Genomic DNA, 24,750 nt, shown 5'->3' on the forward strand with positions numbered 1-24,750 from the left:
TTCACCGCTGGCCTAGATTATTCTAACAGCTTCCAAACTAGTCTCCCTGCATCTGCTCTTATTCTTTTACAGTCTATTCTCAACACAAAGGCCAAATAACTCCTATTAAAGCAGACCATGCCACTCCTCTGCTCAAAATCCCACCACAGCGTCCCATCTCAAGTAGAGCAGACACCAGCCCTTACAGTGGCCTGAAGGGTCCCACAGGATCTAGCCCTGTTGCACTCTCCCCCTTGGGCACGTTACTCCAGCAAAAGGGCCTCCCAACTGTTCCTCAGACGTGGAAGGCATGCTTCCGCCTCAGGAATTCCGCACTGACTGTTCCCTCTGCCTGTAATGATCTTCTTCCAGATTTCAACATGGCTCACTTCCTTACCTCCTTCCTATCACCTATATCATGAGGCCCATCTTAACCCAATTTAAAACTGCAACCCTAACCCTAACCCTAACCCTAGTAACCCTCTATTCTACTTTTTTTTCCATGCAGACTGTTACCTTCTAACAATCTAAAGTGTTTACCTATTTATAATGCCTATGGTTTACTGTCTGCCCCCCCACTAGAAAAAGTACTATGAAGGAGGGATCTTTCTCTTTCTCTTTCACCAACGTATAGCAGATACCTAGAACAGCGTAAACATTCATTGAATTGAGTGAATAACATTGGTTGAAATATTTGTTGAATGGAGTGAATAATCCAAAATGCTATACGACAGTAATACTTTCAAGGCTTAAAAACACAGTTACTTGCCATCAAAGATATTCAGCAATCACTAGCCACTTCACTTGTGTCCTCAGCCCAGAACGTGGTGATTTGTAGCAGCAGTGATCAGCAATAGTCCCACTCACAGAAAACAGCCATTTTACATGGTTCAGCACTGGCTCATTGACAGTGTTTACTCACCAGCTGCAAAAAGGAGGCGATTCTGTAAAGAAGACTCTCGATTTTGATGCTTTCTATCTCCAGTGGACACGGCCCTGTGAAGTCAGCCATGGAGTACTGGCCAAGAGAAAGGAGGGCCTCTGTGCAGTGCTTGAGGGTCATTTCATAGTCCTGTCTCTTAAGTGATTCACACGCTTGTTCACATGACTTCTCAGCTCTTCTGTCTTCCATGACTCAGGGACAAAAATCCTAAAGACAGGGAGAAAGAACAAATAAGAAAAGGTTTTAAAAAGTTACTAATTATCAATTCTAGCCCCATTCCTAACTCAACTGGCCCAACTAGCTATCTGAATAGTTACTCTCAAGCAGCCTTTTGATCAAGGTCAGAGCTGAGGAGCAACTACTGACGCTACAAACTCTATGCTTCTCCTTTCTATTTTATGAAGTCTTCACTAAAATCCAAGCAAAATATCAACCGTAAGTCAGGATCATGCCAACAATACATCAAATTTATAAATGAAACATGATGCTGAATATTACAACGTGTAATAAGCCATGAAGGCGTCTCTTTTTTTTTAAAACCAGAAGGTGCAAAAATGTTTCCTATCCCAGCCTCCTATTTTCAGTCTTATAATTCTGTAACTGAGACTGCAGAGAATCAAAGTCCATACCATGTAGGATTTTTCCCACCAGTACAAAACACTGGCTCAAGGGCAAGTTTGAACTGGCTATTAATTCAGTTCAGCAAACATTTCCTGAGGCCAGGCCCTGTGTTAGCAGCACTAAACTCAACGAGGAAGCATGTCATTACTCCTTTCGAGAAACTCAGATTCTAGCAAGACAGGCAAAGCACAAGTGAAAAATAACGAGAAATACCTTCCATCTGCCGAAAGGCATGAGCTGGCCTCAAAAGAAGAACACAAGTTCACTGTGCAGAGATGACAGGGAGAGCACAGGGGAGTTTTTCAGAGAGAATATGCACAAGAAGCCACCACGGCAAGAGAAAGCACATGATACACTCCAGGTGTGTCAGAGAAGGAGGGAAAGGAGCTAAGAATGCCCTCCAATGCCACAAGAAGTGAGGGCTTTATTCCATAGCAATGGAGCATGATGGGAGGTGTTTAAATAAAGAAGGAACCTATCGGGCAGTCCAGTGGTTGGGACTCCGCGCTTCCATGGCGGAAATGGGCGGGGGAAGGGTTTGATCCCTGGTTGGGGAACTAAGATCCCGCAGGCGGCATGGTGCGGTCAAAAAAAACAAAAAAGAAGAAGGAACCTATCATGTAGAAGTCCTGTGAACAACTGGTGAGAAGCAGGCATTGCCATTAATAACAGACCACTAAGCAGTCCAAGTAATAGAGATTGAGAATTCAAGCGCAGCCTCTCCTGAGCTCTATCACTCATAATGCAGGGAGCAGAAAACCTGGGCAAAGAATACCTAAAACCCTTGGACCTGACAGTCACAACACTGCTTCGGAGGATCACCCTTGCTGACCTCTTATCACCATCTCTGTCGGGATGGAGACTGCTCTTCTTGCCTGTTCCCATCCTCGCTCACTCTCCCCACTTTCTACCTTACCAAATGGCCCCAAGGTACAGGTCTCCTCCATCTTTCCAAAGCTCAATTTATGCCACTTTGCTTTTAAGAAGGACCCACGTTAGTGCCTGTTTTCCTAACCAAAAGAAATCCAAAGAGGATATCTACTTTTACAAAAAAGGGGGGAAAGTGAAAACAGTGTTCGGCGTGTGTTTTGCAGCAGCCCTTACAGAGGCAATCCACACTGCGAGCTGCAAAAGCGGGTGCAAGGGGCACTGCCCAGCTCCTTCCCGGGAACCACACTCAGCACCTCAGCATCAAGCCACCATAGCTCTGAACTGTCACTGGACTTCTGTGCTTTAGCGCAATTTATTTTGTGCATCCGTTAGCAAGATGTATCCTATGGTCACTGCTTCTTCGCTTTACGCCATGTCGGCTTATGGAAGGTTTCCTGGGAATGCTCTGCTTTCAGTCATTGGGGGAAACCCATACTTACTGTCCTCCCGCCTCCCTCCAGCCTGCACATCCACTCTCGGCCTGGCCTTTCCAGCTCTGAAAAGACAACCTGGCTCCGCCCTCTGCCGCCTATATACTGCAGTGAAAGATGAGGGGAGAAGCTGACAGGCAGACAAAAGGCAGCAGCAGTGAGTGAGGCCTGATGACAGACATCGGAAGAGTTCCAGGCCCCTTCAACTTTTGAGATGTTTGGTATAACAAAAAATGTAGAAACACCTAAGGGATGGGATGAGAAAGAGCTCAAAATGGATTTCAGTATTTGTCAGCGTTTGTTAAATATGGGTGGTACATACACGGGGTACAATGTAATATTCTCCACTTTTCTCAGTATGAAATTTTTATTAAAAAAATACCAAAACACGGTTTTTAAAATTACAGGATATTTAAAATGTTTATACATTTGACAAGGTAACACAACACAAAAAATGAAATCTAATTGTGTTATTCACAAGGTAATCCAACAAATATTTAGAGTATTGTATCCTCAGGCATTACATGGCCTCCCTTTAAACTTCCTCAGCTCTCCCTCAGTGGGCTATAATTCCCAGTTTACTTTAGGGGAACTTAAATATTTCAGTTATAGTTGGTGTTTATGTCCCTTATACAAACATGCATTAATTTGGGGAAATCAATTATCAAATAAACATCAAAAGTAATCATTTCTACAATACTAACGTGACTTTGCCCATTAGAGATCAGAATGGCATTACAGGATCATCAGTAGCTTATTCTATAGGCCAGAGCTGATGCTCTTGACATTCTGGGCTGAACAGTTCTTTGTTGCGGAAGCTGTCCTGTGCTTCATACGATGTTTCAGCAGCATCCCGGCCTCTGACCACTAGGTGCCAGGAGCACGTCTCCTGACTTACCACAACTAAAGATGTCTATTTCCAGACATCAGCAAATGTTCCCTGGGGGGCAAAATCATTCCTGGTTGAGACCTACTGATATAAACAAGCATATAGTGTTTGCTTGCCAAATAACAGCAACAGAAGATGGATAAATCCATGGATTCCAAAGGTCCTAGAATTAGCAAATCTTCTCTATAAAACTCCTAGCCCACATCTAGAAAATATTACAAAAAGAAGTAAAATGAAACAAAAAACTAACAACACATGAGCTAAAATCTTTGCTAGGGAGAGAACACAGCACAGTGATCCAAAGCACAGACTTGGAGCCAGAGGACTTACATTCAGAACTCACCAGCTGTCACTCACCAACTGTGTCACTCACCAGCTGTGTGACCTGGAGCAAATGACTTAGCCTCAAGTATCTCAACTTGCTCACCTCTAAAATGGCAAGAAGACAACTAATACCTACCTCCTATGGTTATTTATTTTCACTTAAGAATTAAGTGAAATAATACGTGTAAAGTGCTTAAAAGAATGCCTGGCATACAGCGAGTGCTCAGTAAGTGTTAGTTAGCTATTGTTATTTCACTAAAATTCCATATTTTCAATTTATACGAAGTGGAAATCACTTTACAGATTTCAACATACAACACTGTATTTATAGAAAATAAAATATCATGCTATGTAACTACTTTATCTACTTGACAGAGGAATTATTTTCACCCATTTTCTCCATCTCGATAAAATAATAATGGTTATGATTATGCAATCATAATAATGATTATGCTCCCCAATAGCCATTGGAGAAACAAGTGTACTTGTACGTCGCTGACGAAGACAAGCTAACCCCTAAAACTGGCTCTGAGGGGAGATCACAAAGACTACCGTCAACATTAATCACCAAACATATTAGCCAGGGATATCTCAATAAAAGTAACACAGAAGTAGAGATTAGGGACAGAATTACTAACTCCGGGAGCTATGGGGGGAAGTGACTTAATTTCAAGAGTTAATGTCTCTGATATGTAGGCTCAGGTGCCCACCTCAGCACTGGATATGAAGATGCCTACCACAACTACGTTTGTTAATTAATCAGGTCCCAACAGTTCATTTCTAACTGCGGTCTCCCTGAACCTCACTGCAGGTACTTCTGTAGTGTAGCTCTCCATACAAGGCAGGTCTCTGGTAACTGTCTTCCCTGGTTCTTCAGAAAACAGCATGACCTGGCTACACATACTCCTGAAGAAGTTCAAGTGCCTTCTTGAAAAACATAAAATAAAAACTGCCAGACGAAGTCAAAGAGAGACAATGTCTCAAGCCACGCTAAAATGGACTACAAAAAACACAGATCTAGAAACTACCTCTACACGAGGCCAGCTCCCAGACACACCTCGCCACGCAGCCGACACTCTTGGCCAGGATACACGGATACACCCGTGTCTATAGCACGCGACCCTGCTACGTGGTGGACAGACACTGACCAAGCTGGGTCTTCTACAGCCTCTGCCACGGGGACAGAAAGGCCTGGAGAAGGGCGCTGAGTCGCTTGAACCCACCAGTGTGGGAAGAAGCACCACGTCCACCCATTGCGAGGGCCACCCCTATTTGCCTCAACTCTTTCTCTTCGTGTTAAAAATTATCCAACTTTCACCAAAAGAATACACAACACTAACTTTCCGCAAACTCCTGCCCCTGCGGGGAACGGCATTCCTGGAGGATGTAACTCACAGACAAAAAAGCTGGAAGCAGTAACCCAGATTCTAATTCAAATCCATTAACCCCTGTGATCTGTTGCCGATCTACAAAAAGAGCCTAATAGCATATTAGTCGTTTGACCAGCCAGCGTCCATCCCTTTTTATGGTAATAAAAGCCCACAAATTCCCTCAGAGTAGGTACCTCTCCCCGACTCTCAGTCGGCATGGCTCCAGTGGGGTCGACTCTGCCAAAGAGCCAGGGTGCCATGTGACCAGAACTGGCCAATCCCAGTCTCACAGCCTCAAACAGCGATTGGCTCCAGGTCAGACATGTGACCCCATAAGAGCCAATGAGACATCATGAGACTTTTGCTGAGGCTTCTGGGAAAGAGACAGGCACTCTTTCCGGCTGAATCTAAACGCTGACAGGCTACAGGGGGTGAATATGCTACAGCCATTTTTGTAACATACAGCTCCTACAACTGAAGTCCATACAAGGAAAGGCAGAGTTGACTCGTGGGGAGAACCTGAGTCCTGATGACTTTACTTGAGCCCTGAATCCAGCTAGCTGTGCCTGACTTCGCAGTTAGGTGAGCCTAGCTCAAATTTCTTTCCAGCTTAAGCCAATTTAGGTTGATATTTCAGGCAGCTGAAGCGAATTGATGTATATGTGTATATCTGATTAGTACCTCACAGGATGTGAAAAATGGAATGAACTGACGGTTGTCTTGTAAAATAGTGTATATACACATGATTATTAAAAACACTAGTCACAGGTATTGATTAACAATAAGTGCAAAGAGAAAAAAGTGGGCATGGGAGAGAAATGACTTACTGTGATATGTGGTTATTCCGACTCTTGAAAATATTCCAAAACATTTGTTTAAACAATTTTATCATAAAGCTATTTCAGCAATAATAATAAAAATAATAACAAGAGCCATTTGCTGAATGCCTACTGTGGGCCAGAGGCTGTTGAAATGACTATATTATGTAATCTACTTGATTCCTCATAAACGACCTTACAAGGTGGATGTTATTATTATCATTCCCACTAACAGATAAGGAAACTGAAGCACAGAGAAGTTAAGTTACTCACCCACAGTTACACTGTAAATAAAAGGCAGGATTCAAATGCAGACACTCTGATGCAGCTCGTGCTTTTAGCCATGACACTGAATCTGAACCTACACTCAAAGTTCTAATGCTGTTCCAGTGAAGCAGAAACTCAGACTCAGGCACTCCCAAAAGCATCAAATGTGAATGTAATATTTTAACCCTGGAAGAGTCTTAAGGACTAATTCCCACATAGTTCTGCATTATGAAAGTATACATATTTAACCACATTAGTGATTATCATTTTTTTAAAAAGTGTGAAAACCCTCACAAACCTCAACCAATTGCATTCTTTGGTTACACAAAAGTCCTAGATGTTGCCAAGACTAAGGAGTATATTATATAGTACTACCTTTCCAGAAAATAACATTTGCACCTTCCACAAAGTCAACTTTATGAGAACATTCCCATCACTAAGTTACTTTTCACCACTTTTATAGAGCAGAAACTTATTTTAAAATCTACCCATCTTAGTATAATATAAAAAAGAAAAAAATTTATGAATTGGACTTTCTCAAAATTAAACCTTTTTGCTCTTTGAAAGACACTATTATGTTAGAAGGATAGGAAGCCAAGCTAAAGACTGAGAAAAAACCAACTGCAAATCACATACCTGAAAAAGGATTTGTATCCAAATATATAAAGAATTCTCAAAACTCAACAGTTAGAAAACAACCCAATTAAAAGCTAGGCAGGGCTTCCCTGGTGGCGCATTGGTTGAGAGTCCGCCTGCCGATGCAGGGGACACGGGTTCGTGCCCCAGTCCGGGAAGATCCCACATGCTGCAGAGCGGCTGGGCCCGTGAGCCATGGCCGCTTGGCCTGTGTGTCCGGAGCCTGTGCTCCGCAACAGGAGAGGCCACAACAGTGAGAGGCCCGCGTACCGCAAAAAAAAAAAAAAAAAAAAAAAACTAGGCAAAACATTTTAACGGGCATTCCACTAAGAGGATCTAATGATGGCAAATAAGCACACGAAAAGATGTCCAACGGCATTAGTCATCAGAGAAATGCAAACTAAAACCATGATAAGATATTACCACATACCTATTAGAATGGCTAAATTAAAATCACTGATAGTATCAGTGATGTGGAATAGGGGGAATTCTCATACATTGCTGCTAGTGGGAGAATATAAAGTGGTACAGACACTCTGGAAAAAGGGCTGACAGTTTCTTATAAAGTTAAAAATATACTCACTATATCACCCAGCAATCCCCTCTCCCCAGAGACAGCTACCCTAGAGATAGAGAAATGAAAACTATGTTTGCACAAAAGTCTGTACACAAATGTTTACAGCAGCTCTATTCGTAACTGTTAAAAACTGGAAACAACCCAAATGTCCTTCAATGAGTGACAATGGAAAACTACTCAGTAATAAAAAGGAATAAACTTTCAATACATGCAATAACTTAGATGAATCTCAAAGACAGAGTAAAAGAACCCAGTCTCAAAAGCTTACATGTATGATTCCATTTATATGACATTCTCAAAAAGACAAAACTATAGGGATGGAGAAAAGATCAGTGGTTGCAGAGGTTATAGGATGGGAACAGTTAACTATAAAAGGATAGCATTAGGGAATTCTGGAGAGTGATAATATTATTCTGTATTCTGATTGTAGTGATGGTTGCACAAACTACACGTGTGAAATTAACAGAATAAAAGAAAAAAGTTAGTTTTAGTGTATGATAATTTTAAGAATAAAATTTTTAAATTATTTTTAAAATATGAATCCCAATATCACAATGGACACGGTTTTTAAAAACTGGAAAGAGGGGCTTCCCTGGTGGCGCAGTGGTTGAGAGTCTGCCTGCCAATGCAGGGCACATGGGTTCGTGCCCCGGTCCGGGAAGATCCCACATGCCGTGGAGCAGCTGGGCCCGTGAGTCATGGCCGCTGGGCCTGCGCGTCCGGAGCCTGTGCTCCACAACGCGAGAGGCCACAGCAGTGAGAGGCCCGCGTACAGCAAAAAAAAAAAACAAAAAAAACAAACTGGGAAGAGATAAAGAAGGATAAGTTTGTTAATAAAAGGAAAACCTGGGCTTCCCTGGTGGCGCAGTGGTTGAGAGTCTGCCTGCCGATGGGGGGACACGGGTTCGAGACCTGGTCTGGGAGGATCCCACATGCCACAGGGCAACTGGGCCCGTGAGCCACAACCACTGAGCCTGCGCGTCTGGAGCCTGTGCTCCGCAACAAGAGAGGCCGCGGCAGTGAGGGGCCCGCGTACTGCGGTGAAGAGTGGCCCCCGCTCGCCGCAACGAGAGAAAGCCCTCGCGCAGAAACGAAGACCCAACACAGCCAAAAATAAATAAAAAATAAATTAAAATAAATAAATTTAAAAGGGAAACCTATACATTTCCCTTTCTGCAAATGCAGGTTTTCGAGGCAAGAGCAGAGCCTCAGAAAGAATGTCTGCAAACAGAACAATCACTAGTTCACTAGGTACAAAATGTAGGATACTTTTGAAGAATCCCATCACAGCTAGATAATTGGTCCAGGACCAAAAGTAAATACTGGAAAAAAATGAAATCAACAGTGTACCACCGAGGTGGTAGGCAGACTGGCCTGGACTAAGACATGTTCAGTAATAGATAATAAGGGAGGTGATTTGTCAGCACCATTCTCGTCCCACTGTGGACTTCCTTCTGCAACAGTGTAAGGATAACCGCCAGATCATCTTGAAATCAAGTCATGAAATATACTTTTATATTTTTAAAAATCAATTATTGTCCTAAATTAACTTTTCTTATTAATTTAGTCATGGTCCTCTTTTACTTCTAAAAAATTAAATCTTATTTGATTAGAGACAGACTTCAAAAAACAAAAATAAACTGTGATCAAATAGCAGGAACAAACAGTAGTAACTAAAATTTCTTCAATCTAAACTGAAGATGATTTCTGTATCTCTGTCTTTTACATTTGTCTCCATTAGGGAAAAGAAAATTATCTACCTCGTAATTAACTTGGCTGGAATGAATCAGACTGCATTTGTAAAGGTTTCAGAAGACCAATGAGCTGTGCTAAACATTACCACTATCCACCTGAGCAGAAATTACTATACATAAGTTTCTTTACATAACGAACAAAACAAAAATTTAAACAAAAGAAGAACTACTAGAAAAAAAATTAGAGATTCATTTTTTTAAGTCAGTAATTTGCCTTTAGTCAGTAATTTGCCTCATACATTATTATTTTCCCTGTGGAAACCCAATTATTATCCTGAGAACAAGACCACTTTAGAAAGTAAATGCATTGTGACAAAAGAAAGAAAAGGCAGATTGATACATTATTAAAATAACTCACATGCCATACCCTGAGGAGTAAGGAAGCCATGGCAGAGCAGGCCCCCTTCTCCTCAATGGACAGCACAGCTGTGGGGAAGACACTGCAGCTAGCACAAGCGTGTCACACTTCCTCAGGGAGGAAGCAAGTTACAGACCACTCTAGAGAGGGCGCCCATAAACTGACGTCCATGCTCATTACCCAACATCCAGGCCACCCACAGGCTGACTGCAACCCAACTTTCCCACCATTCCCACACAGGCCCCAGGGACCGTCAGGCCTCTGAGGCTCTGCCAATGCCCTTCCCTCTACCCAAATATCCTTTCCCTCCTCTCTCCGGACCTGAATCCTGTCCAGCTCTAAATGAACACTTCAAGGCCTATTTCCCTAAGAATGCCTCTCTCAAAACCAAAATTACTTCCTATAGAATGATCTGCCTCTTACTCATCCATTATCTTGGATTAAATACATCATGTAAGATGCCTTATCTGACAAACACAACTATTTTATAAATAGGAGTCATGTTTTATATCATCTGTATCCCCATGACAACCATTCAGCTCACTAAAACCATTCAATAAATACTCTAATTGAATTTCCGAAAGAGTTGACCTAAAATAACCTAAATGCCAAGCATTCCAAGAACTGTCCTGAACCAAATTCACTTCTCATTCGAATGCCAATGTCATAGACAGGGATGTTGTATTGTCTTTAAATGTACTTGCCTTTATGCAAAACTAGAATCTCTGATGAATCTATGGGACACACATGTAAAATATTCTGCAAAGTAAAAAAGCTTTATTTATTGTACTGTGCTTAATATTCAGCCAGACTTGCATTTTTCTCTAAAACTTATAAAATTACTGAGTATGCAAGAAGCATTAGAAGAGAGACTAAGTCTATTGAGAAAAAAACTGGAAGCGAAGGTCATCAATCATTTTCTACTCTGAATAATCTCTTTCATAAAGAGGTAAATTCTCCTAAATTCCAGAATGAATGGAATTCAATACAGCAAAGTAAAATGCTTTAAATACATAAAATAAATATCTTGATGGACCTTCCACCATCTGTTTTAGTAACTTAAATTATAAAAAAAAAAAAAACCCTAAATTTAAGAAAAGTTATATCAAGAGCTAAAATTGAGATTTTTTTTTCCATCTATTACTTTGATTTTCCTGGCCCATTTCTGAGAATTGTCAGCATTCTGGATCAATAATTCCAAATTATTTCTTGAAGAGAGTGAGATTCCTCCCAAGTCATTTAACATGCTTACTAATCAATAAAGATATGAAAAAACAAAAAACCCATATTTATGAAGCAAGCAAATTATATTAAAAGACTGACTTTGAGAAAAGGTTGCTGCTTGCCAAGAAAATTTTATTATTATAAAACATTTTCTGTCATTTGTATTTCTTCATTTTCCCTTCCAGATTATCTGTGCAGCCTTGTAAACACATCATAATCCAAAGCAGTTGAGCTTTATAAATAAAATGTAAATCAACGCAAGAGAGCCAACTGCATAATTAAAACAAAAGCGTACCGGATTTCCCTGGTGGCACAGTGGTTGAGAGTCCACCTGCCAATGCAGGGGACACGGGTTCGTGCCCCGGTCCGGGAAGATCCCACATGCCGCGGAGCAACTAAGCCCGTACGCCACAACTACTGAGCCTGCGCTCTAGAGCCCACGAGCCACAACTACTGAGGCTACACACTGCAACTACTGAAGCCCGCGCACTCTAGGGCCCGTGTGCCGCAACTACTGAGCCTGGGTGCTGCAATTACTGAAGCCCACGCACCTAGAGCCCGTGCTCCGCAACAAGAGAAGCCACCACAATGAGAAGTCCGCACACCACAATGAAGAGTAGCCCCCACTTGCCACAACTAGAGAAAGCCCATGTGCAGCAACAAAGACCCAACACAGCCAAAAATAAACAATAATAAAAAATAAATAAATAAAGGCATCATCACATAAAAACAAATGAGGAAATAATTTTTTAAAAAAAGAATAACTGGTGGGGCAATGGTTAAGAATCTGCCTGCCAGTGCAGGGGACACGGGTTTGAGCCCTGGTCCGGGAAGATCCCGCATGCTGCGGAGCAACTAAGCCCGTGTGCCACAACTGCTGAAGCCCGCACGCCTAGAGCCTGTGCTCCGCAACAAGAGAAGCCACCACAGTAAGAAGCGCACGCACCGCAATGAAGAGTAGGCCCTGCTTGCCGCAACTAGAGAAAGCCCGCACACAGCAACGAAGACCCAACGCAGCCAAAAATAAATAAATTAAATAAATAAATTTAAAAAAAAAAGAAACTAAAGAAATAAAATATATTTTGGGGAGAAATAGGAAAAATTATACATGGACTTGATATCTGATAGTATAACTATTAGTATTACTGAATTATCTCCTTAGGTGTGATAATGGTATTATGTTTATGAAGAAATATGTCCTCATTCTTAGGAGACACATGGTGAAGTATGAATGAAATGCCATCTAAGATGTCTGCCACTTACTTTCAGCTGGCTCAGGAAAAAGAAAAATTCTAGCTATTTGACAGAGAAAGAGAGACAAGGCAAATTATGACATAACACTAACAATTGGGTATTGATTATACTATTCTTACAACTTTGCTGTAGGCGTAAAGATTTTCATAATATAAATTAAACTAACAGTATTTTTTAACTTAAAAAAGATTCAAAACCCAAACTAATCCAGAAGTTATAATCTTCTCGTAAATATAAAATATATTTTATTTTATGCTGCTTAATTCATCTCCTCCAAATTAAAAAAAAAAGAGATTGAAAAGGGGTGACTTATTTTACATAGTAAGGAATTATAGCTAACATCCAGGAGTAATATTTAGGTTTCCTTCAAATTGATATTGAATACAGTCTTTTTAATCATCTGAGCAGTTTATACTGATCTTGGGCTCATTAACTGCTAACTTACCTAGCTTTTTTAAATAAATATGTTTATTTGAATACAATTACCTTATCCCTTAAAGAAGCCAGAAAGAAGATTAAATAACCCAGAAGACACAGTTGGAAACTGTAAAGAAGTATAAGAAATAAGAGTCACTGGCAGAAGAGAAGAGCAGATCTCTTGCAAAGCTGCATTCCATGTACCCTGCCTGGATCAGACATAGTTCATCTTGAGCCGAAGATCCAGTAGACACCCATCTGCCCAAAATGCCTTTTTCCAACTGAGAAAGAAGTGAAAATGCTAAGACATATGAGAACATTCGTTGCTGTCTACAGCTAACTGAATTAGAAATCTTTAATACCATTTCTAGTCCTGAAATTCTATTATTCTACATAAAACACCTTTAAAAACAAGTATATATTATCATTTCACACCCATTAGGATGGCTACTATCAAAAAAATAACTGTTGGCGAGGGTGTGGAGAAATTGGAACCCTTTTACATTTCTGGTGAACATAAAATGGTGCTACTGCTATGGAATACAATATGGAGATGCCTCAAAAAATTAAACACAGAATTACCATATGATCTAACAATTCCACTTCTGGGCATTTCCCAAAAGAACTGAAAGTAGGGACCTGAACAGATATGTATACACCCAAGTTCACAGCAACATAATTCACAACAGCCAAAAGGTGGAAGCAACCCGAGTGTCTATCAAAAAAATGGATGGATTTTTAAAAATATATTTACATACAATGGCATATTATTTAGCCTTAAAAAGGAAGAAAATGCTGCCACATGCTACAATATGGATGAACCCTGAAGACACGCTAAGTGAAATAAGCCAGTCGCAAAAAGACAAATATTGTATCAGTGCACTTACATGAGGTACCTATGGTATGAAAGGACCCTATTCGAATTCTTAGAAACAGAAAGTAGAATGATGTTTGCCAGGTGCTTGAGGGAGAGGGGAATGGAGGGTTAGTGTTTAATGAGTACAGAACTTCAATTTGGGTAGATGACAAAGTTCCGGAGATGGATGGTGGTGCTGGCTGTACAACAATGTGAATGCACTTAATGACACTGAATTGTATGCTAAAATGATTAAAATGGTAAATTTTATGTTATGTATATTTTAACAATATTTTAAAAAAAAACCCACAAGTACGCAAGCCATAATACCCTCCTAACCCTCCTTAAAAGGAGTGAGACCCATGTCCTAATCCCGATGCAAACTTAAGGAATGCTCACTGCCCATTTCCCAATCTTCCCTGCCCATGAAGGAGAAACAAGAGCTGGCAGGGCAGCGCCAGAGCCAGAGGCGGGAAATTGGTCCTGATGTTCGTCCCAATGAATAAACTCAGAAAAGCCAAAACAGAGGGTAAGGCCCAAGGTGACTGACGGAGGCAGGCCAGGGAAGAGAAGGCAAAGGCAGAAGGAAGGAATCCTTGAGAACATGGGCAGATGATGAGACTGGGAAGGGACACCACAGCTGTGCGCAAAAGGAGGAGCAGAGAACCGGGGAAATCAGAGAAGGGAACTGCCCCAAGGTAAGGAGAGAGCAGCAGGAGAAAAAGAAGAATTGTAAACAAGAAGGAGCTTCATTCAAGAAGCGATTCTTCCCAAGTACCAACAGGAAAATGACTTCCTTCCACTGAGGTGGCCATTTGCATCTAAAGAAACCAAGAAAGTTGGTGAAGCCTATAAAAAGTTAGGAAGAAAAATACTTGTCTATGTAAGAATATTAATATACCCCCATCCACAGAGAACTGTGTACTGCCATTTTTTTCATTTGTTTTTGTCTTTTTTCTCCCACAAGAAGAGAACACTTACTTGTTTAGGGATAATTTCAGTCAGGGCCTACCTTTTTTATTTGTATCAAACACTAGTACGCCATGAATGAGCTGAAGCGTTCTAATGGCACAGGGGTAAGAGTGTAGGCTTGAAGCCAGCTCTGCCTCAATATGAATCCTGGCATTGTGACCTGAGGCAATCTGCTTAAAAATTTGCTTTGATTTCCAAATCTGCAAAATGGGAATAATAACAGTGCTACACTTCAAGGCATTGCTGCAAGAATTAAATAGGGTAAAATATGAAAGCACTTAGAACAGTGTCTGGCCCACACTAATCACTATTAAGGTATTAGCTTCCTATTATACTCCAGACCTAGAACATGAGCTCCAGGAGAGCTGAGATTTTGTCTGTTTTGTTCCCTGTTGAAGCCTCAGGTACCTCACATAATGCTTTGTTGAATAATAAAAATGTACTGAATGCCAGCAACACAGAAGCCCAAAGGAATAGCATCACCTTTCTGTTATTACCAACAACTAAAATCTGCGTCACTTCAGGCTCACAGTTCACAGAGGGTTTTCTACACCTTATCTCAGGTGATTCTGTGACGCTGCCATTATTACCTCCGTCTCACAGACAAACGAAGGCTCAGAAGACGTAAGTGATTTGCCCAGGAATTCTGGCAATTAATACTACTTCTGTTCACTCTAGACCCCCACCCAGAAAGCTCAGAACATACCCTACTGAACTGTTCGATTCTCCTTAACTACAGATACCCAGAGTTCAGGTTCACCAAAACACTCTACCCGATTTGCTTCAATATAACTGATGGAGAGGGAGGAAACAGATGAAACAACATTAGTAACTATTAAAGTTGAACAACGGGTACAGTGGGACTGATTATACCCTTTCCACTTCTATACATCTGGAATTTTCCATAATAAAAAAAATGTAATTAAGAAATAAACTCTTCACTCCCAACATAAGCTCTGCCACTTCCAACTTCCTATTGAGCACACCTGGGTGCGAGGAAAACACCGCAGAGAACTTTCTCAGTCTAAGGCAGTGAAGAGAGTGCTGGACTGGGAATCAGGCAGCTGCAGTCTACACTCTGCTTTATCTAACTGTGAGACCTCACTGGTCCCTCTAGCTCCTCTGGGCCCTGAACTTCCTCATCTGTTCCTTCCAGGGTTAAGATTCTGATTTCACCTTTCTACTAGTTCCTTAAACTCACAAAACCAAACTCGTCTTTTCTCTATTCTAAACCCCTAAGGCCTGTTCTTCCTCCTGACTTCTGTATTCCTGCTGCCCCATTCTGCCAGCCATCCAACCATAAAAACCTCAGCATCATCTCTGACTTGAGACATAGAACTGACTGCTCGCTTCCCCTCCTACCTAATCAGTCACCACATCTCTCTGTTCAACCTCCAAAATACCTCTTGACTCCACCACCTCCTTTCATCCCCAAGTACACCAACTCAGGCACTCATCATCCCTCACCTGGAGTAATACCAGGAACCCAACTGAAAACGCTGTCTCTAGTTTCTCCTCACTGACAATCCATCATATTCATTCTCCAAAACCCAGTCATGACCTCTCAACAGCCGCACTGTGCGCTACGTTCCTTCATGTAACCCAGGGACCGGGTAATTTGGATACGCAGTTTCCGGACAGCCACCTCATTTCCAACACCACCCCTCAGCCTTTGCTCAAGCTACCCTTCCCTCCAGAATGCCCTCTTCTTGCCATGGCGCCTCAATTTCACAGTGGTGCAATTTAAATGCCACCTCCTCAGTTGAAGTGTTAGCTTATATCCCCAAGGGGGCAGTATCACTCCCTCCACTGAACCCCTAAGCACCTTGTCTGAACCCCTCTTACAGCACCCTTCAAATTCCTATTAGTCCTTTCTTGTTTTGGTGCCCCTACTCTCTCTACTAGATGATTCGTTCCTTGTCAGAGGAAATGATGTTTTATTCATCTTTGTATCCTTCAGAACAGAGCTTCTCAAAGTGCCGTGGCACTGTGGTATGCCGTGAATGAGCTAAAGATGTTCTAGTCAGTGATCCCCTCAGCCCTCCACAAAGCGACTTCAGAGCCAAAGTCCCAACAAGTCAAGCCTCAAGCAGCCTCAAGCAGCCTCCTCCTTCAACCAAGTATATGCCATGATGACTTGAGAAGCACTAAGAGGATGCAACACATGGTACACACAGATGCGTACTAAACATTTGCTGAACTGAATCTGGAATAACTCACCTGTTCCCCTTCAACCACTATTCTCAAGAAAATTTACCATCTAGACTAGACTCTCTCTGAACATTCTCACTGAACATGTTCTGATCATCTTTTTAATAAGCACCTGTTTATTAGCTGGTTATACGTGCCTTACCATCCAAAGCCCACATCAATAGTTTGCTGATTAAAATAGCAAAGGATATGAACAAACAATTCACCATGAAGAGACTCAAAGAGAAAAATTCAACATTATAGAACAAAGAAGTACAAATGCCACTTTACACTATTAAATAAGCAAAATCTTTTAAGAAAAAACGTATTTATATCCAGTTATGGTGAAACAGGTTCATCTGTATATCTGTTAGTAGTACAAACTGGTATAACATTCTTAAAAAACAGTATGGTGATATATATCAAAAGCCATAAAAACATTCATACCATTTAACACAATAATGCATTCAAAAATTTATCCTAGAGATATAATTAGCCAGAAAAAAATACAATAATATATACAATAACGTAGATTCAAGTATTAACTGAAAACCAGCCAGCAACATAAACATCTAACATAAAAAGATTGAAGTAAATTACTGACGGCATGACTTGATGAAATATTTTGCAGCCTCTCAAAGTGTAATCATGTCAATTAAAATTGTGACAACTGTAACATGGAAATGTTTCATAATCTAATAAATAAGAAAAATTCAAATTATATGCATCATAATTAAAAATGAGTACAATATATGTGTGTGTGTGTGTGTGTGTGTGTGTGTGTGTATATATATATACATATACATATATATATATTTTTTTTTAACAGAATGCCAAAAAGAAAATCAACTGTTTTAGGGGTAGTAACCCAAATATTTAACAATTTACTTAATAACAATTCTTAAATTATTTTGTAATTTAAGAGAGAAAGTTCTACCATACTGCGGAAACTAGGGGTCCCAGGATGCAAACTCGATATACTCTCAGGAAGAGGACCACACCTCTCTTTTACTGCTCACTTTGGCCTTAACTGAGAACGCTCACACACTTCTTATCACAATGACCTATGACAACCCAGACCCCAGCTTTCCAAGGACCAAGAAACCAGCTCAACTAGTCTTCTGATCACCCCCATGAACCTGCGGGGGATGAATGTGCAAACTACCCTAACTCAGGAAACAAAGAACCCCTACAACAATGTTTTACTTTAGCAATCAGTAAGTAGCCAAGCCTAAGTTTAATTATAAACCCTAAAAGTATATAGCATTGTCTCATTAAAGTCTCTGGGACTAGTATTAAAAATGTATCAAAAAATAATTTTAGCACTGATGCCCCACAAGGACAATATTAAAACAGTCTTCTAACTGTTTTTCTGTAGTATTACCGTTTTCTTAGTTTAATACTGAATGGCCAAGATACCATAATGGACCAAGAAGATTACTAACTGTGAAATAATAAATACTCAAGACTAAAATGTCATTCTTAGGGCATTTCAGCAAAAAACAAATAATTTGAAGGACTAATACAACCATTAGGAAAAAAGTTTAACCTTTTGTTTCCTTTGACATGTTCTTGGCATCTAGAGCCTCAAAAATGCAGATATATACAGTCATTCATGACAATACACACATAGTAGATAGCAGGAAAAACAAACAATTTAATACTTAACCTGTTCATCAGAGCACTGGGTGATCAACACTCAAGAATGTTGACACAAAAAACTGAAGGACCTCTGAAGATCCAATCATATGCAGATAGGTTGAATCCCTGTGCAGTTACTCATTCAAAACAGAAGTGGAAGATTAACCTACCCGCACTTCTCTTCAAACAAACTGACAAAGCGTCAGGCAGTCTGTGTGGAGTAGGTTCACCATCATCCAGTCTGCTCCAGAAGTAGCCAATTCAGTCAGGTCACCACTGCTGCACCAGTGCCCTATTTCCTCCACCTTGTCCCACCTCATCTTGCTGACCAGACACCCTCCTCTAGATTAAGTCTCTTTTGTCTTTTCCTCAGGCATTATCAAGTCCTTGCTTTGTAAATAAGGCTCTCCCAGACCTTACTCACCTGCAGTTCACTGCACTGGGTATCACCCAAATAGCCCATCAGAGCTCTTTATAATGTCTGAAAGAGAGAGAAGGAACCTTTTAATACATACTAGAAAACACCACTGCTGATATATCAGTTCTGAAGCATTTGTATCCAGTGGTCACAGCATATGGTCCTTTGGTCCATAGTACTTCAATAAAATGTCGCATAACCAGCCAGGACCAAGAGTCCTGAGATAAGGGTCCAGAGATAAAAGTTTGGTTTAATGTTGCTACTAATCAGCTGTGTGACCTTGGGCAAGTCACTTGACTTCTCCAGGCCTCAATTTCCTCATCTGGAAAATAAGACAGACTAGATAGAAGCAGCAGAGCATACTGCAATGGAAAGAGAACGCCCTTTCCAAGGCACAACGCCAGCACCACTACTTACTAGTCTTGCGACGTTATGTTCGTTAATTCACATTTAACCTAAATTTCCTCTGCAAAGCAGAAATAACAGCTATCTTGGAGTTGTTCTGAAAACTAAAGGAAAGATAATGAGTTATAAAAAGCCTATAGTAAGTATACTGTGCATCTCATCATAAAATTCCACAGATGATAATTACCAACATTACTCCCAGACCTAAGGTTATGTGAATTCAATTTCCAATTATTTATTTCCTTACAAGATCAACAAATCAAAACTTTACCAACCTGACAATGCAATTAACTGTTTGAGTGTTTCACTAACAATTCAATTACAGTTATCTTAAACTAATGGAAGTTTAAGATTATCAATATTAATTAACATCACAGGAAATAAGGGCGGAATCCCTGCCTAACATCTAAACGGGTTCAGTGGCCGTGCCTTCCCTGACTTCTCCCTCTGCTTTCACTACTGCCCGCGCACCTAGGCAAGAGAGGTCTTCCAAACACCACGTAACACCAACTGCTTTCTACGGTCAGATTAGGGGGACATGGCTAAAGATGGAGGAAGGAGAGCAGAGGCTTTTTATCTTTTTTCCTATATACACTTAGCACTGCTCCGATTTGTTTACCATAGCATGCATCAGTTTTGTTTTGTTTTTTTTTTTTTTTGGTACGCGGGCCTCTCACTGTTGTGGCCTCTCCCGTTGCGGAGCACAGGCTCCGGAGCCGCAGGCTCAGTGGCCATGGCTCATGGGCCCAGCCGCTCCGCGGCATGTGGGATCTTCCCAGACCGGGGCACGAACCCGTGTTCCCTGCATCGGCAGGCGGACTCTCAACCACTGCGCCACCAGGGAAGCCCCATGCATCAGTTTTACATAAAAATAAATAATTTTTTTAACTATATTAGTTACACATATTGCCTACTGAAAGGAAGCTCGCCTCACAGGAATATTTTCACCACAAGGAGAATATCGACAGAAGAAAGCAAAAAGGCAAATTCAGATGTTCCGAGAACACCTAAAATATGGCACAGAAATAACAAAAATCACAAACATTCACACGTCACAATGGTTTACTCAAAAAAATTTGCCGTGCATTCTTTGAAGAACCTAATGATGAATCAGAGTTTTGGGGAGTCAAAACAAGTTGAACACACAAATTCTGGCTTTACCATACAACTTCCTGCCCTTGGAGAAACTGACCCAGTACAATTTACACCAGTAAACAAGTTGGTATGACTCTGTAGTAGTATGCTGAAAAACTTTCAATTTGCTTTATACAATTGGTAGCTTTTAAAATAAAGATATATACATATATAAATATATATGCACACATATATATATACATATAAATTAAAAATCTTCATGTTATATCTATTTATTTTTGAAAGAGGAATATTAACTCTATTAAATTCAGTGTAGCTCAAAAGGATAATCTCAGCCACCGGTGAAGTGACAGACCACTAAGTTTTACGCTGCTCCTAGCCAATGCTACCGAAGTCATCCCGACTACACCCAGCAATTTAAATGAACTACAAGCTGCTGTGGCCACACTCTCCACACATATCATACTTCTCTCCTAGAAAACAATTCAAACTATTACTTAGAAATCAAATTATATTTGCATGTATACTTATCTAAGTTTATGGAAATAAACAGCCATAACAATTTGTTTATAATTTTTTAAGTAGCTCCTCCCCATCTCTTGTTTACCGACAAGTTGATAAACTTGGCCCCAAATCTACTATGCATTTAAAACTGCTACGCATTTAAAACAACAGGCAAAGGACCTTACTTCTTGTGCTGGGCCTGTATTTAGAATCTTAAATATAGTCTGACAGGTAATATAGACTAATTTACATTTAATATCAATACCATGCCTACTGCTTAAACAGAGAACAAAAATGCATGTGTAAGATCTGGTCTACTTATTTGTAGGTCCCTCTGCAATATTCTTAACCTTTCATGAATATGCTCTATATTTTTAAACTACACAAGGCCTTTGCAAGCAGGAATGATTTCCCCTGTTATTTTGGCATCACTCCCTTCTCCAGTAAAACACTGGACTGTCCATAAATGTATACAGACTTTAAAACAATGTAGATTGAATACTTATGGTATTAGAAATGAAACTTCTTGCTAACAACTGCAAAAATCAAGCACACCAGCTGATAGAGAGGCACTTACTGACTCCCCAAAACTCCCGCCTTACCTAAAAATAGTGTCCCAGCTTCCCAGCCAAAAGGACAGACTAAAAAAGCTGTGTCTTCATTCAGCTCAAAGACACAGACCCCCGCTTCACCACAAACTTCAATACTATGGCATTTCCCATTTTAGAATGCTTAGTGTGACAACCTGTTCGGTGGCCAACCACCAACTTCACTTTGAAGTGAATACTAACACTTCACATGGTCTACATGTGTGAAAATTGTGGAAAATGTCTTGACACAGCTCAGGCCAAACAACACTGGCCACACAAGATTACCTATTTCTAAATAGTCCCTTTTGGATTATAAACAAACATCTCCATAGGCCCAAAAGTAGATCATTGGTTCTTTCCACAAAGTAATATGTATTTAAAAAAAAAAGATAAAAGGTACAGTTTGGGAGGTCTAAGGCATGAATATGCCTCCATCTGTAAGCTGAAAATAAATAAATTTTAAAATCCATATTTGCTCTGCTAACAATAAAAATAAAAATATATGTAATACACACAAGCACTTCTGAGTTTCAAACACAAGCAAATGTGGTGTGTGCACTTACAAAAAGATCTTGGTTTATGTCCACCTTCCTCTCCCAAGTATTTTTTTTAAGGCAAAAATGTCAATTGTATGCCTCAATCTGGAATAAAATAAAGCACAGCTTACTCTTCTTAAACAGATGTGTGATAGAGATGAAAACTTTGTGAGTGGACTTCAAAATTCAAAGGCTACCCAGATGTGTTAAAGGAAAAAAAAACAAAACCCTGCAGTAACCAATCTACCATGACAACTTACATTTTCTCAATAAACCATAGTAAAATATTTTACAGACACACTCACACACACTGTAGTATAGTACATCTACAATGACTAAAATAAAAAATAAATAAAAAGATATATTTTTAAAGTTGAGAAAATTGCTTGTGAAGAATGTAAAATTAGCAAACCACTCTCCTTCTCACCAGTACAGAATACTGACTGTTCAGTGACACTATATTAATAATGTTCTATAAATCCAAAGCCTTATAAGTTAGATTAAATAAAGCAACACTCTGAATTCACACACTACATGTGACCAGAAGATAATGACAAGCCAGTCTCATCCCTAATAACCTATAACCAAAATGCAACACTATCATTTTTATTTCCAAATAATTATGAGAGAGACAAGCACTGTTCCATTTTTCAGAAAATAAAAGCAGGATGTGCCTGAAATAACGCTTTCCAATGGAAAGGGTGTACTTTACACGAGTCCCACAAACTGCAGACATACAAAATCCACATACACAATCACTAACACTCAATGCAGACTAAGTGATGGACACCAAAGCACAGATAAAATTAAGACATTCAATTAAAGCTACACAAGGGAATTTAAATAGGCAAACTATAATTACCCCTGGTGAAGATACTAATCAAGGATGGCTGCAAATAACACTTGGCTCTGGATAAGCTCCAGTAGCTGAAAAGTTTGGTATACTTGACACAGTTGTCCTTTCCAAATCTAGCCCTGCCTCTACTCCCATTTGACTGAGTGAGTGATTTGGAAATAAAGATGGCCCCATCAAATTACTTAGTTTCAGTCTCACCCTCATGACTTGATTAAAATAAAGAAGGAAAAAAGGTAAATCATTTTTAACTGCAGTCTCACCTTACACATCTCACCAGCACTGTAGTTCTTTAGTGATCAATTACTTCATCCAATTCCTGAGATAAACAGAAAAGTATAATGTGTCTATACAACACCAGTAAGAGACATGATCAGTAGCAAACATTCTATCAGCCTGAAGTGAAAGGGCATATAAATTTCAAATGGAAAAAGTTACCAAAATGGTACAGTATGCAGCTTTGTAAATGAGTCTGTTTGCTTTACTTTAAAACAAAAACATTTCCTCTCTGTGTGATAAAAGAATAATTATAAAGTGCTCTTAAAATCCAAACATAAAAATGTCATATCTGACTGACCTTACTTTCAAAAAATGAAATTAAAAAAAGGAGAAAAAAGAAAAGATGAAGGAGAAGAAATCCATTCATACGAGTTAAAGAGAGGGCAAAATTAAGAACAAACTAGCCAGGACGACGCCTTCCTCCCCCCTCCCCCCGCCCAACTCTAGGAATCCACTGTCTCTGGAGTTACACATCTATTAACGATTTGCCTGGAAAGTGTAAGTGGTGAGGGTGAAGGAACAACAATTTTGAGTTTCAAACAAAACCTGAGGGTCTCAATCCAAGAAGAATCCTAAGGCCCTGATTTCCAACCCTGGCTGGAGGATCCTCAGCAAAGGGGAGGGTGCAGAAGCCTCAAATAATTTGGGGGGAGAGCAATCAAAGTTCCTTAGATAAAACTGCGGTGCCTTAGCTCAAGAAAAGGGAAGTCTTGAAGGAATCTCCAGGAAAGGATCCTCTGTTTTTATTTTTGTTGATGTGCTTGTGGGCCAATGAGAATTTCCGAGGAGGGGGCGGAGAAAGGGGGTAAAGAAAGTGAAGCTCAGGCAACAGCCCTCGGCGGGGGAGGGAGGGGTGCACCCCTGACCCACTTTTCCCCGCGCCCACCCTCCGGCCCCCGCCCCACCCCGCGTGTAAGTCCGAGCCCAGAGGGGGCAATCGAGCGGGGCGTGGGAGGCCTGCACGCTCCCCACCCCCAGCCGCGACCCGGAGGAGGCGAGCGTGCAAGGCGGCTCGACTCCCCCTCCCGGAGTGCCGTGGGCTGGACAAACCTCCCTCAGGCTCGCGGCCGGGGTCTGCGAGGCCCCCTCCACGGCCTGGGCCGAGGGCTCCGCGGCCCCCAGCGGAGGGGAAGGGGGCCAGGGAGGGGAAGAAGCTGTAAACAGCCCCAGCGTCCGGGCCTCGCCTCGAAGAGCCCCGCTTCCCAGGCCCCGCCGCGGGCCGTCTAGGCCCCAGGCCCGCCCCGGGGCCGCCCTTCCCGGGACTCGGAGGACCGGAGGGGAGTCCGGTCCCCTCTCCGGAGGGCTCCGGCAGCTCGCGGAGCGGTCCCAGCAGCAGAGAAGGGGGAAGTCAGGACTTACCTGTCATTACTTTCTACGCCATCTTGGATCCACTTGTCAACGTCCCCACAAAGCATTATGGGTAAGAAAGAGCCTTTAAAGTGACTCCCCCCCCTCCCTCGGCCTCGGACTCCCGCCTCCCGCCGCCGGCGCCGCCCCTCGGGCCGCACCTCCCGCCCGGAAAGTTGCCCCGGGTGGCTGGGAGGCCCAGAGGCCCGCAGCCCGGCCCCCCCCCCCCCCGTACTGTTTGCCTTTAAAATTCCCCCCCTCCATGTTTAAAA

At 41.2% G+C, this 24,750-nt stretch overlaps 1 protein-coding gene across 7 annotated transcripts in view; it reads right to left on the reverse strand.

Annotated features, from left to right (window-relative positions):
* HELZ (helicase with zinc finger) overlaps positions 1–24,531 on the reverse strand; it is a 154,707-nt gene extending 130,176 nt beyond the window's left edge. For 3 of the 7 annotated variants that reach the window (XM_029211017.1, XM_029211018.1, XM_029211011.1), the window contains exons 1-4: positions 24,491–24,526; positions 23,116–23,171; positions 18,876–18,932; positions 902–1,129 (exon numbers count right to left, since the gene is read on the reverse strand). In XM_029211017.1, coding sequence (XP_029066850.1) covers positions 902–1,111 — 210 coding nt within the window. In that variant the 5' untranslated portion in view covers positions 1,112–1,129; positions 18,876–18,932; positions 23,116–23,171; positions 24,491–24,526. Of the gene's footprint in view, positions 1–901; positions 1,363–18,621; positions 18,933–23,115; positions 23,172–24,490 lie in introns of those variants that run through there. The other 4 variants (XM_029211014.1, XM_029211012.1, XM_029211016.1 and 1 more) reach the window with 4 other exon arrangements.
* Between the last annotated feature and the right edge of the window lie 219 nt (positions 24,532–24,750).

Source organism: Monodon monoceros, unplaced genomic scaffold (assembly GCF_005190385.1).
Source record: "Monodon monoceros isolate NGI ecotype Baffin Bay Population unplaced genomic scaffold, NGI_Narwhal_1 Super_Scaffold_9, whole genome shotgun sequence".
NCBI classification, from domain to species: domain Eukaryota; kingdom Metazoa; phylum Chordata; class Mammalia; order Artiodactyla; family Monodontidae; genus Monodon; species Monodon monoceros.